The sequence below is a fragment of the Apostichopus japonicus genome, chromosome 15 (genome assembly GCF_037975245.1).
Source record: "Apostichopus japonicus isolate 1M-3 chromosome 15, ASM3797524v1, whole genome shotgun sequence".
NCBI classification, from domain to species: Eukaryota; Metazoa; Echinodermata; class Holothuroidea; order Aspidochirotida; family Stichopodidae; genus Apostichopus; species Apostichopus japonicus.
The window spans coordinates 19,352,399-19,366,796 of record NC_092575.1 but is presented as its reverse complement, the minus strand read 5'-3'; the positions used below and the strand labels follow the sequence as shown (position 1 = coordinate 19,366,796).

Here is a 14,398-nt window from a genome sequence, read left to right as displayed (position 1 = left end):
AGTTCACTCAGTCTCGGAGAATGAAGTGAACATTTCGGAGAAGACCTTCCACCTCATCAAATGCTCGATGCAGAAGTAATGAGTGGGAGTGAGAATGGGGGAGGAGGGGGGGGGGCAGTGTCAATATACTCCACTATAAACTAAAGTTCTCTTCATATCTCAATTAAAATGAAAGGATGCATTGTATAGGTGGAGCGTGAATAGATCATAAACATAAGCACTCTCAAATGCTAATCGCACTTTCTTACAGCACGGAAAGCACAAATGTGTTTGGCATCAATGCTCATAGCCCTCCCCCACCCCCAGCCCCAAAACACACCCTGTTCTGAAATTGATATTGGCCAGCTCAAGTGTGAAATTCTTCCTCTTCAGGATCCAATGTACTAGTACTGAAAATCTAAAAACATATTCAACTTCGGCACTTCTGGTCTGAGGCTGGGATTCACTTGAACATATCAGCCCATCAGATTTTAGATTGGGGGGATCGCTACTTAAGTTTTACAGTGATATTATATTAGTCATCGTGAAATGAATTTCACACTCACGTTTCCCAAAATGGCCGATCTCTTCATGCGAGTGTTTCATAAAAACTTTTATTATTGAGAAAGATACGAAGCCTCGGGATAAATCAGTTTCTTAATGCAGAGTTATCAATATTTGTTTTTTAACAGAAAACAAATTCCGAAAAGTTGTCTACTTACTGAAGGTGATCTTTTTCCCCTCACAGGTTCTTGAATTTCACACAATATGTCCAAATTTGCATAAAAATTATCAATTTCATTTGGGTTGTACCCTAAGCCAAAGAAAATGAGAAAAAAAATAAGAATAATAAGGAGTTTGAATCCAAACTCTTTGTGTGGGATATGCACACTGTTCCTGAACTGTTTACATCATAAAACTAAACTCTCCTGCAACTGGGGGAACCAGACTTCATCGGAGTGTCATTAACGATTGGAATATCCTTGTAGAAGTTGTCACATGCAATTCTGATTGGTGAAAACGCCAAGTTAAAGGGAACATTTTCCTGTAGTATATTAATCTCATCCTATATAACATGTTATCTAAACTTCACAAATCCTCTGTTAAGTCCAAAATTACTTATTGAGTTTTGCAATTGAATTTCTAAGGTAATTCTTTACCACTCTTCCGAGGGGGGGGGGGGGGAGCAGAGGTGCCGATTGGATCGACTCGTAAGGAGGCTCCAACGACGCTGGCTGGATCGATGAACCCAGAAACATTTTTTGTTCTTAATCGGCACCTGACTCTGACCAAAACTGAAATTGAAATTAAGCTTAACTGGACTAAAGTTGGGTTATCAGAGCATATCGGAAAATACTGTATACTTACACTTCAGTTGTGACTTGGGTTCAACGCTGGTAGGGAAACCCACCTGTTTCACATCGGGTGAGTCATCCAGCACTTCCACTTGGTGAACCAGGACGACGCGTCTGTAAAAAAAGGATGAAATCGAAACATGACCCCAAAGGAAGCTGGGTGACATACCACTAAATACTTACAGCCCTAGTTTCATCATGACACTGCAAATACCTAGCTCTCTTCTGACAAGGGTGTAATGCCTGAGAGGCAGGTAACAATACAACTGCAGTTTTGTCATCTTCCAGAGCAGTTTCGAAGCTTCTGCACATTGTGCGTTTTAAAAGAATACTAAAATAAAATAATACTGTTATCAAACTGCTTATCCACTAGAGAGCCTGTTTAGGAGAATGTGTAAAAGTAAGTTTGCCTGACGTTTCGATCGTAGCAGGATCTTCTTCAAAGGCTAAAAAGAATACTGAAAACTGTTAACGTACTGGGTAAAAAATTTTTTTTTTAATAAATGAAAAAAGTTATAAAAAAACACCTGTGATTGATATAGTTGCATAATATGGCAAATTTGAATGGCATTTTGTATTAACTGAAAAGTGAAGCCATACAAAATTATGACCTGAGTTGTACAGCCTGCATACATTCTAGAATTAGCATACATAATTACTTAGTTGCTGCAGTGATTTCTTGAAATTCTGCAACTTTATTTCCAATTGTTTAAATTACAGCTCAGAGAATACGGTATACGGCAAGCAACTCCTGGCAAATGCAGAAATCTGCTAAGATTTTATCAGAACTATTTACAACAGAAAAGTTTCACGACATAAAATAGTCACCAGAAATGCATCCAAATAAGGTAAAGAAATGGTCATTCATGCTCAAAGTTAGAAACCACTTGATAGATACCTAAGTTTTGAAACAATTTGCCACCATCATAGGGTTTGCTTTTTTTATTTCCTCAAAATTAACCTACCTCAGTATTTGGAGAAAAAAAATTGTAAGAAAAAAATGCAGGATTTGATCGATTATATACAAAATTTACAAAATTTCGAGCTCATACTTTTTCAAAATATCCAAATATCACTCAATTATCAGAATTCTCTCTTCTTCCTTATTTACGTACGAGAACAAATGCTTCGGCAATTAAAAAAAAAAAAAAACTCACATGACGGAGCGAGACATTACTTGTACTCTAAAAGGATAGTTGCAACCAGGCTACCCATATCCCAGGCACTTTAGAAATCTAGCACAGATACCAATGTAAGATTATGTACTTCTATATGCACTTAGAGCCTTGTAATTGTACTCATGCCAGGTGTACTGTACTCTCCTGGGCACTTGTACTCCAAGGTGAACTCTAGTTGTACTCATGCTCAGACTGTGTGTATGTATGTACAGTATGTATGTATGTATTTTAGATCCTCATGCAAGCAGGAACTCACGAAGAAGCCTCATTGGCTTATCAAAGACGCAAGTTTCATATTTATAATCATATTTAACGTCCATGATTATGAATTGTCAATTGTCAACAACTCTGTAACTGGACGACTCTAGTTACAACTCTGTAGCTAGACTGTTATCCTACTTGTTATACAAGTCGACTTGGTTTGTTATTGATCATGAAACAAATCAATTCCACTGTTACCATGGAAACTGGGAACCAACAAAATACCTAGCTATGCAAAATGAAGGATTTTCATTGCATGGTAGTTTATTCTTTTTTTATTATGATGTATCAAACATTAGACCATCTTATGTCATTTTGAACATGTCTGCCATAGGAATACCATATCTTATCAATTACTTTCTGGATGAAGTAGTTAAGTAATTTTATAGCCCCTTCTGTGATTGTATATTCATGCAGAACTATCTATTCCAATTGTCTCATATTAAAGATGATGAATCTTGCATATTTTACCTGTTTAAATATTTTGCACTACGGTAGTAGTCCTTCAACTTGATGATCCAATTGTCCTGTAGCTCGTTCGGATTACCTTCATGGGCGAAGAAGTCACCCGATAAGTAAGCTATGAATGAAAACAGGGAATGATTTAAGACCAAATTCGGGTATGAAAATGAGACTGAATTTGAAAGTGAAATGTTGTAAGCAATAAAAGCAGGACAGAACAGATAAGGATGTATCAACACCTGTGACCGAAAAAGGAAACGATTAATGTACGTTGTCTGTCTGTGAAGGCGGCATTATGCTAGAATATAGAGAATTTCTTGATTACAGATCAATTAGAAGCATCCAGCATTTATGTCCAGATCACAAACAAACACTTGTAACAAGGGGCATAGCTGGACTTCTTTACCCAAGTTGTCGCAATTGATGCTTTTCTATAGGGGGAAGGCAGAACCTATTTATCTAAAAAAAAAAAAAAGCATTTTTTTCTGGAAATGTTTGGCAATAATGCTAGAGAAATGCCTGAAAAGGTGAAAAGCAATTATTAAGTTGAAGAACTTTGACATCTCTCACTTATGACAGATGACTGTTGACTAACCATGAATGAAGTTTTCTCCATCAGACAAACGGACAGAACGGCGTGTGCATGAGAACAATGTGCCACTACTCATCAAGTCACAGTAACAGAATCCCTGTTGGAGAAAAAATCACTCTGTAACATTATAATCTTGTGGCAGGTCCAACATGACTATTTATATGTACAGGAAATTCAGCGCTTGAATTAGGTGGGAGGGGTAGAGGGGGGACATAAAAATTTGACAGTAAATGTAGCCGTCTTATAAATTTGGGCCATGTGAGATATAATGTACATGAAAGGCACTATGTCATCGCAATCTGATTATCTGAGTGGTGGTAAAGTGATATCTAAGTATACTGTAAATATATGCTCAACAGTAAACATTGCTGCTATGGGCATATCAGAATAGTGCTAAATGTAGTCATGGTTACTAGGTTACATTTAAAATGATTGTCCAATTATCATTAATGGTTATATATTTGTTTACATTATTTCAACAAGTTATGCTTAATGCCCCCCTTCTGTTTGCATGGCACCCCCCCCCCGTCCTCCCCCAACAACCTTAATCCAACCCTGTCTAAACTATAAACTTATGTATATTTTTAATGAACTTTGACCCACCATTGTTAGGATGATGTTTCTATGTACCTCTTTACCTGGCTGAGGCTTATGGCATTTAGTATTCCCAAAACTTGTTAAATGTTTGATAACACAAAGATATTTATAGTATTGATCAAGGGAATAGGAATTAATTTTTAATTGTAAAATGATGAATAAATGTGAGTCAAGTTGAACAGATCAAGTGTAACATTAAGTGTCTACAGTCCACAGTTGATTTGACTATGACAGTAACATTATATTATTCCACTTTGCAATAGCTTGTTGTACAACCAACTTTGTCAAATCAGACAGCCTCAAAAGATATATCCAAAAAGTAATCCAAACAACGACGGCATAATTTCCTTTGCAAAAACAGTCGCATTATGCATCAAATTGAATCTTCTATCATGTTGCTTCAATGAACAGTGGGAAATGAAACAGGTAGATTCATTAATATTCATGACTTTTTTTGAGGGACATAAAAGAAGCGCTGTGGAGGATGTAAACAATAACACACAAATGAGAGAAAAAAGTAAATAACTTGAGATGAACTCACCAAGAACTGTACAATTGGTTCAACAAGCTGGGACTCACCATCAAAAATACGCTTCAGAGAAAACAACACAAGACAAGAAGAGAGAAAAGAGTTAAATCCAATCACTATGAATAATTATTTATTCAGCTGCTTAATATTCATGGGGGTACTGTCATTGTTGGCTGTAAGCAGGTGTGACCATTATAACACTCTGCTGATGTGTCATGACGGCCAGCTAGTACATGCACAGGAGCCTAGGATGTACGTAAGTAAAGGTAATAAATTGATTTTATGATTTTTTGCATAGATCATTCAGCTGCTGAATATTCATAAGGGTACTCTCATGTTGGCTGTAAGCAGGTGTGACCATTATACCACTCTGCTGATGTGTCATGACAGTCAGCTAGGACATGTACAGGAGCCTAGGCTGTACGTAATTAAAGCTAAAAATTGGTTTTATGACTTGTCACATAGTACCTTTGGATGTGAATTTACAACATGAGACTAGTTCAGTTGAGACTTGACTTGAGTCTCTTCGACCTTCACCAATCAGGTACAATTTAATCAAGTCTTTTGCATCCAAAAGATTTGAGTCACTGACTAATATCCTTATACTGCCACAAGCACAGATCAGGAATTAAGAATATATACTATCATACTGTATCTGTCAGTTTGATCTATGCAAATTTAAAAAAACAAAAATTAAGCAATCCATTATTTTACCGATTTAAAATTGCAAATGTACAGTCTTGTATGAGAAACGAAGCATATATTGGTACTGTAACTGACCACATGGGAAGTACAAAACAAATTCAGATGTAACCCTACCTTGATGGCATTTGTGGACAATCTTGATTCAAGTTCTTGAAGCATTTTCTCAACTTTTCCTACGTCATATAGATACAAAGTTCTTCAATCTAAGAAATGAAAGGATTTAAACTGAAATATGAAATGTACTTTTGACATTGTGACATTGTTAACTGCTGGTTAAAACTGAAGTTTAAAAAAAATTTGCCAATCAAATTTATAAGCTCACCCGTGGAAGAATAGTTTAATGCACAAGTTTCTCCATGTACTGTTCAAAAACACAATTTTTCAACTTGGATCTTACATATTGTATACACTACTACAAATAATTTGACAAATTAATACCAAACTTTGCAATTTTTACTTACACTAGAAGTGGATACATGTTTTAGAAATAGATATAGCTATGCGCCTAATTGAAGATGGAATTTAAATTGCCTACTTGGTAATTTACTGGATCACACCCCGTGAGCTAATAGCTGTAGCAAGCTATTGATGGAAATAATTGTCATATATGCATCAAAAACAATAAAATCATGCAGTGATACCCTTAGAAAGTTTAATTCCTCATGTAGTGTAGTCTTAAGAGTAAACGCAAAAAGATGCAATAGCTTTGACAGAATAAATTATCTGAATGAGAAATGCTGCTCTGTGTATTCCAGCCTAGCAGTGTCGAAAACATTAAGAAGAAGAAGGGGTTGACTCATGTAGACATATTCCATTAACCTTCCTTTGAGTATTTTCCCATACAGAGAGATCAGGGTACTAAACACTCATCCAATTTGGATTGCACCTGTGTGATCACAATCTCCAAACAATCCAATAAGTAAGAACTACTGTAACGCAATGCTTCTTTTCGCATCGATTGTTGGAAAAAGTATTGTACCAGAGTTTATTTAACTGAGGATGGGTTAAATAAATATGGGTGTCATCCTTAACTTACAATCCTGTAAAACAACTTTATTATGCTTTATAGCTACTCAGTCAATGTGGAAATTTTATATTTCACCAAGTAAGTTAAATAAGCAAGTGCATGTCCTTCATGCACTGACAATGAGGTAAATACCTACCAACTTAATGTTAACCCCAGACTTACTGTAAGTGGGGTCATTGCAGTAGCCTGTATGAAATCAACGATCACCATCCTACTGGGATATGGATATCAAGAACATCAGTCAAATTTAAAGTTTAGGAAGAGTTGTACATTTACAGAACCAAATAAATGAGCAACACAAAACAATAATATTTGCAAGCGTGATGTTTGTTCGAACGTTTTCGAAGATATCTTCCTCCTCAGGTAGAGTAAGGCTTTAAAAATATATAGTTCCATAAATCTGGAGCCGTTTCGTGATAACATGTTGATAAATGTAGCAAAGTTTAAAATACATTGAGTAGGTAGGAGGATCCATGTTGGAATAGCTGACTATTTAAAACTGGTTTCAGTTTTTTGATGTAGAGAGCTTCCTTGATTTTAATCTTAAAGTTTGAGTTGCCAGTTGCTATAACATGAAAACTGTTTATGCTGCTTTCAGTCTTACAATCTCTGCACTGGTTTATATGTTCAAAGATGGCAGATTTCCCAGAAAGATGCTCCTTGACTCTCACAGCTAAATGCCTCTTGGTCTTACCAATGTAAGCCTGATTCCTGTCACAAGAACCTTCGAATGAATAAATGACATTAGCTCTGAGTGCCATAGGAGTCATATCCTTCAGGGAAAAATAATTGCTAACTCTGAAAGTTTTGAATACAACAAAGCACTTCTAATTGATGCGTTTAAGATGATTACTTAGAGACTTTTTGAAAATCAGTGATGGGTGTCCAATGAATGGAATACTTATAATGTATTTAATATCATCAACCTCTTTATCCTGATTAGCCTCTTTTGGACCAAGCTTCTTAAAAAGGAATTTGTTGACACAATCATCAAAAATCTTATTAGAATAGCCATAATCATCAAAAATCTTCTTTACTTTGGATAATTCTTCATGGAATAGAGACCAATTGCTACAAACAACAAAAGCATGATTAAGAAAGCAATTTATTAGTCCTGTCTTCCATGCCCAGTCAAATTTGTTTAGATTGGATGCCTAAATAGTCTCTCCTCTCATAATATGACATTGAGAATCATGAAGGTTTGATTAGACTAGCTTTACTTAATGAGGTATGAACAAGAAAAACTTAGGGTTAAGTTAGACCAGGCCTAATGTGTCCAGGGACTTGATTTAGTGGTTTTTGATATTCTGATATTCCTCTAACTAGTAGTACAGTACCAGGCTTAGTAAGTAGGATGGTGACTTCGAAGTTCGCCCACTTAAGACTTAAAACACCCCAAAACTAAATCTTCTGGTATAAATCACCAGAAAATATACTTCATATGGTGGGAGAATTGTGTTTTAGTACGATACACGGCCAAACTTTCTTTCCTGCAAACTGTTTTCACGTTGTTTTCCAAGAAAATTCTTCGTGATTGTGGAACTGGTATTTCTTGCTAGAGTATTGCGAATTTCGGCCACGCAACCTACAGTGTGGCGCTGGTAAAAATTGGTGGCGCTGTTGCTTTTTCAGTAATTATAACAGACTTCATAGATCTTTCGTCATTTTATTGACAAATATGTAAGTAATTTCTTGCACACGGGTCATTTTGGAGAGAAAATAACTGTAGCTTCGTAATTTTTCGTGAAATTGGCTGTTGCTATAGGTTGTCATGGTGAAATCGTGTGTTTCTTAAGGGTGGCCGATTTTCGCAGTATGGCGAACTTCGCAATACTGACTATACTACTACTAGTCAACTAGCCTAGGCCTAGGCTACCGATCAAGAAACTAACCTTAAATTCGAAACTTCTTGATCGTGGTGGGTTCACAAAGATGTATGTGTACAACAAGTGGTGAAATACCCAATATTTTCTTGGTCAAATGCACTAACGTCTTGTTTTTGGTTACGAATTTTAGCTACATGTTTGCTCTTTGACCAAGGAGCTTCTATTTATACACACGCTGGCGTTTACTTCAAAGGGTATTTCCCGTTGTTGCAAAATCAACAAGTATGGAAGGCCACATGGGTCAAAAGAGAACATGCCGTATTGTTGTATAGTGTTTTCATATTCATTTGCCTTTGTCGTTAACCTCCATTTCATTAACATACAGTCTGTTCAAAGTATCTCTTTCGATGTCCGGCTTTAGGAATCACAAATGATTTCGAGTTGGTTAGCATCATGTTTGATCTCTAGAGAAAGGCAAAATATGTCACCAAAAACAGAACTAGTATTGTTCGATACAGGTGACAAATGCGTATACAGTGGAATTACGACCTTCCTTACCGGTTTCGAACCTCTGGACATACCATCAGCGTCCATAGCCTAGTGGTTAGGGTGTCCGCGTACAGAGCTGGAGGACCAGTTCGAATCCTGGTGGAAGCTGGAAGTTTTTTCACTGTTCTTGATTTTCCAACTCATTATGATTTTCTATTATATATTTATATATATATATATATATATATATATACATATTTATATATAAAGCGGAAGGCCCGGGTTCGAATCCCGGTGGAGGCTGGAAGTTTTTTCACTGTTCTTGATTTCCAACTCATAACGATTTTCATTTATTTATATTTATATATATATATATATTTTTTAATATATATATATATATATTTTAATATGTATATATATATATATATTTATATAAACACACACACACATTTTTTCTTTTTTGACCTCCTCTGGTCCCTGTATTGTAAACAGGTCTTTGAACAGCAGCCTGTTGTGATCAATCCAACATTTTAATTGCAATGCAGATCCCTCAAGTATTTGATGACCCTTGACTAAGCTAGTTGACAACTGACATGGCATCAAACTAGAGCACACCTCTAGAGGCACCAAGAACCAAATCAGGCCCCTTGCCTTTTTTCACTGTGCCCAGGTTTTTACTATAAATATTACCTTATCAATAAAGAATATTATCTAAATGAGAATTTACTACTCCTCATTCCATATTTTGCCAGGCCCCTTCCATAATTTCATGTCCCTGGATAGACCCAGTGCCCTGCCGCTTCAGCCTAACTACCCCTTTTTGACAGGCCTCTATACATTGACGACTCAAGGAGGTGATATGACAAGAGGTAATAGGCTGCTAGTCATGAACCATGTTCAACGCTTGCTTGAAAGCCTGCGAGTTACATAAATCACAATGTTAATATTTATAAATGTTCAGAAACATGTACAATTTTAATACAGTCGATATGAAGCTGGAAAAGATTATACTTGTTTATACAGTGATAAATATAAATGTGTATATGTACATTCATTTGCCAAAGTCAGTACACATACAAGTAGAGTTTTAGAAATAGTTGCAGAATTCTGTTAATATCAAATGTTCCAGTTTTTGCTTGTAATTTTTTTTCTTCTAAAATGGAGGACATTTGTTTCCTGTCGCACGGTCATGCCATATGGAGGAAAGGGAAATGGATTACCAGATTGTTGGGCCTCATGCCTGGCCACCCGACCTTTGACCCAATCAGCACTGAAAGAACTCACAGCCATCTTTGAGAAGTTATTAGCATATCCAACCTCTATCAATATAGCTGAGACCAATTCTATATTTGTTATATCATGCTTAAAGACAAGGACAGTGCACAGATAGAATTGTTTTAATACTGTTACAACTTCCGTGGGATAAAACAAAATGGCACCTTCTAGCGCCCCTCTGTTGCGACCCCGGGTTTTTCTTTTGGCCTTCAAAGCCGATCAAAATAAAATTTTAGATACATTCAGGGAAGTAAACTCAAAGGACCAAAAGACTACTGAGAGGTTTTTGAAAGTTAACAAAAACGATATAATTACAATGATACGATCTCTACTGATTTTGTACAAGGAATATTGGTACTAGGAATATTACAGACAGATTCTACAATATTATACGGCCGTTAAATTTTTAAAAGATTACTTAACTTATCTTACGCGGCGCGTAAGATAAGTAATCGCTAATACCGAATAGCGCCATCATTTCTTGTCGCTTCCAGAAAAAACGCACAAGTTGTCAGTCACGACGAGTGACCTACTTAACACCCTGACCAGCATATACTGAATACACGTACAATGAATACAGTCGTTCGTGACAAATACACATGACCTCTCTTACCACAATTGACAAAGGAAATAAACAGCAGAGAGAGCTATTGTATTTGATGAGGAATGTGAAGTGGAAACAATGGACAGTGAGAGGTGAGGGGGTCCTATCATATCCCTTCTTCCTTCCACCCGCCCCCCCTCCTCCCCACCCATCTCTTTGTTGAATAACGTGGGATGTGAAATGCGTTTGTATGCATTTCGGCTGAGACAATTTGCGCAGAGGAAGTTATTAGCCCCCCCTCCCCCTCCCCATGTTACATTCCCACACTTTAATGAATAAACTTATGATACGTTTTATATTAATAAGCCATTTCCAAACTTTATTACAATACATAAATATATCAAATGAGAACGAAGAAACAATATATCTTTATATTGACTAAATATGTAAAAATTTATTAGAGAGTAAACATGGAGAGAAAAATACATACATAGACATTACTAAAAATGATGATAACAAAACAATAAATATATATTTTTTTATCTATCTTGCTCATTTGTTTTTAATTCCAAAGCCTGGAAGTTGTTCAATCTAGTGGGTAAATTTAAAGTCAAAAGCTTTCAGTCCAAATTAAGTTTGGTTTTTATTTTCCCTATCACTGAACTGTATAAATAGCTATTTAAATAATTACACCCTATCAGTCCTAACTCCTTTACTTAGAACTACTTTGAAATTTGTGCTTTTGTGACAAAAATGGCAACTTCTCACTCAGGGCATGCCTGAAACTCACAAGTCTTCAGCTAGGCTCTCTAAAATGTTAGTCAGCCTCTCTTGAACTTCAAGGTCTTTTCTGTTGGCTATTTTACTTAAAGACATCCTCTTTTTCTTGATCTTTCTCCCTTTCGTTCCTCTTCTGGCTTCCCAAGGCTTTTCTGGGAACGCCAACAACCTTCTGTATTTCCTCTTGCTGATGCTGACGGCGTCGGGTCGGAGTTCCTCAAAGACTGTTTCTAGATTTGTGGTTCTCTTCTTTTTAGTAGGTGTTTGTCCCTTTTTTAAATAAAACTCTTTCACCTTTTCATCAATCTCCACATTATCTTCCAATGTCTCTGTGGGAGAAGAACGACAATTGTCAAGGTTTTCTTTATCGACGTCCATCTCGTAAATCGACTCTCTCAATCTCACCAACACGTCGTTGTCGACCATCCATCGAGACTCCGGAATTTGCGACTCTTCTGAATCATTGGTGTCTCTTGTACTTTTTTGTAATTGTTCTTCTTCAGCCACTGCTTGATCTACATCCATAGCTACCTCTGGTGAAACCTGCAACTCTTGTTTGGGGCTCTCAATCTCATCAACATTCACTTGTTGATGAGTAGAAATTTCGCTTTGTAACTGTAAAGAATAAAATGATGTTACCATTGTTTGATCAGGTGTGGAGGACATACAGGGCGAGCTGACACCTTGCGGAGTGGTAAACAGATCAACTTCACGGTTCTCGTTGGCCTTTGCAACCAACGGAGTAAATGGTGACGCATAATTTGTTCTATAACCTCCTGTAAATTCATCAGTTTCCATCACTGTTGGTATTCCTACACGGGAAACTGTAGAATCATGTTTCCGACTGGCTGTAAGCTGCAAGTCACTTCTGTGGTGCTGTGGGGTAGCGTCTTGAGTCATTGCTGAACCCTGCTCGGCAACACTAACATTTTTAACACAATTGTTTTCTTCTTTTTCCTCTACTAAATGAACCAGTTTTGGAATACCGTTTTCACCGAGTTCAAGTAACGGTGCCATCATGCCACTCAGCCTTGATGACTTTCTTCTGGACGATTTCGCTTTGGACTTCTTCACAGGCTTGTCGTTTGCGGTGCTCTTCAAAGAAGAAGATCGATGGTCCATAAATGCTTGATTTGCAGCTGGGGAAGACTGTTGAAAATGTCCAGAGGTATTTGGAGAAGAAATTTCGCCAATTGTTTTTAACAAGGCAATGCTCTCCCTTCTTTTAAGGACACTTGACTGCCTTCGTCTTTTTTTCCGTTGTTTCGATAACGGCAGGTCACTTCCATTGTGTACCAGAGCACCAGAGTTCTCACTCGCAGGGTCTATAGTAACATTTCCCTGAGGTATGACTTCTTTAGAGATCTCACCTTTGGATTGAAAGAGACTGGCTTTTGGCTCTTTCTCAGTGATTTTGTTAGATAAACTGGAAAATTCATCCAAGAGGACTTTCCCAGATATTCGTTTGGTTCTCCTGGCCGGAGTTGTATCAGTCAGGGTATGTCTCCTTGAAGTTGTGCAAACTGGTCTGCATGTTTCAGGTTCTTGTTCCCAAGGAAATTTAAAATTTACTAAAAAATCCTGGAGCTCCTCTGCATCTTCTGAGTTATCCATGACCTAAAAGAGAGAAAATTTTAGAGACTTTTCAATTATCTTGTATCTGACTACAAACTATCTTCTAATTATGTTTTTATTTTAAAAATTGTAATACGTACAATGGAACAAAACAGAAGATATCAAAATCACGTTAATTAGGTCTAATAATTTGGGGAATTCTCTTCTAACTTGTGCCTAATGAAAATAAATTTGCGTTGTACAAGGTATTGAAAAGATTTAATCAGTAACAGTCATGTTTAGTGTGAAATATTGAAAAATATGAAATGCAAATACTCCATTTTTGGCTGAAAAATATGAACATTCCAAATTGATGATCTTAAGTTATACACATGTCACATGATGAACTAGATTGAATAATAACACTGTTGAATGGCTTTCATGACAACATGAAGGTTTGATGAAATTTTTTTCTTACAGCAATGTTCACACATTTTGAGTAGCCAAATGTCAGAATAGGGTCTAGTGAACTGACTAGTCAGTAATGCAGGAAAACTACTACTAACTAGCCTACTGTAGTACTAGTAGTAGTAGGCTAGTTTGCTAGCAATGCTACCATACCAGACCTAACTTGGGTGAGGCTAATTCAGTTAGTGATTGTTGTTGCACAATGAAGGCAAGAATTCAACCCAACTCTCAAGTTCTTGCTATACCTGAGGCTGTGACTATAAATTCTGTATCACCTTCTTCTCGTAATTCATTAGGCAACAGTTCCAGCGGTATGCTGTCAAACTTACGAGCTGGCCTAGTGCACTTTACATACTTGCTAAGCCTGTAACAGTAACATACGCCACACAGTATTTATAGATAGTGAGCATACGTTGCAGGAGAGCTTGTGAAGGCTGCCCTACGGTCAAAATCTGTGAGATTCGAATAATGACGAAATTGTCACACAATATGAAGCTTACATTTTCTTAGAAGCTTTTATATCAACCATTGCTTACCTTAACTGGGACCAGGGACTAAGCAGTAATATTCAAATATCTGATCAACTGCAATCTCAAAGGTCATACTGTTAGGCCTTGAAAACCATCTGCATGCGTTCAAACAGGATAGATATTTTAAAAAGGATTTTGCCACTTCAACAGATAAAAACATTATGATCAAGTAACTGAAATAATATATTACATAATTTAGTTCGACCATTTTTTACATAAAGACATCAGTAAGACACAAGTTTTCTAT

At 36.7% G+C, this 14,398-nt stretch overlaps 2 protein-coding genes across 5 annotated transcripts in view; both read right to left on the bottom strand.

Moving 5' to 3' along the window:
* LOC139981378 (uncharacterized) overlaps window positions 1-8,766 on the bottom strand; it is a 31,656-nt gene extending 22,890 nt beyond the window's left edge. Inside the window, exons 1-7 of one of the 2 annotated variants that reach the window (XM_071993743.1) lie at window positions 8,647-8,766; window positions 5,773-5,861; window positions 4,966-5,016; window positions 3,831-3,924; window positions 3,245-3,353; window positions 1,348-1,448; window positions 702-793 (exon numbers count right to left, since the gene is read on the bottom strand). In XM_071993743.1, coding sequence (XP_071849844.1) covers window positions 702-793; window positions 1,348-1,448; window positions 3,245-3,353; window positions 3,831-3,924; window positions 4,966-5,016; window positions 5,773-5,817 — 492 coding nt within the window. In that variant the 5' untranslated portion in view covers window positions 5,818-5,861; window positions 8,647-8,766. Of the gene's footprint in view, window positions 1-701; window positions 794-1,347; window positions 1,449-3,244; window positions 3,354-3,830; window positions 3,925-4,965; window positions 5,017-5,772; window positions 5,862-8,577 lie in introns of both variants that reach the window. The other variant, XM_071993742.1, reaches the window with a different exon arrangement.
* Window positions 8,767-11,247: 2,481 nt separating this feature from the next.
* Window positions 11,248-14,337, bottom strand: LOC139981374 (uncharacterized). Of its 3 annotated transcripts, none has more exons than XM_071993725.1 (2): window positions 14,158-14,337; window positions 11,248-13,216 (listed from the first exon to the last, which is right to left on the bottom strand). In XM_071993725.1, the coding sequence occupies exon 2, from the start codon at window positions 13,211-13,213 to the stop codon at window positions 11,606-11,608; it is 1,608 nt and encodes a 535-aa protein (XP_071849826.1). In that variant the 5' UTR covers window positions 13,214-13,216; window positions 14,158-14,337; the 3' UTR covers window positions 11,248-11,605. The 3 variants fall into 3 exon arrangements, with proteins under 3 accessions (XP_071849826.1, XP_071849824.1, XP_071849825.1); XM_071993723.1 differs by lacking the exon at window positions 14,158-14,337 and adding an exon at window positions 13,897-14,098; XM_071993724.1 differs by lacking the exon at window positions 14,158-14,337 and adding an exon at window positions 13,867-14,095.
* Between the last annotated feature and the right edge of the window lie 61 nt (window positions 14,338-14,398).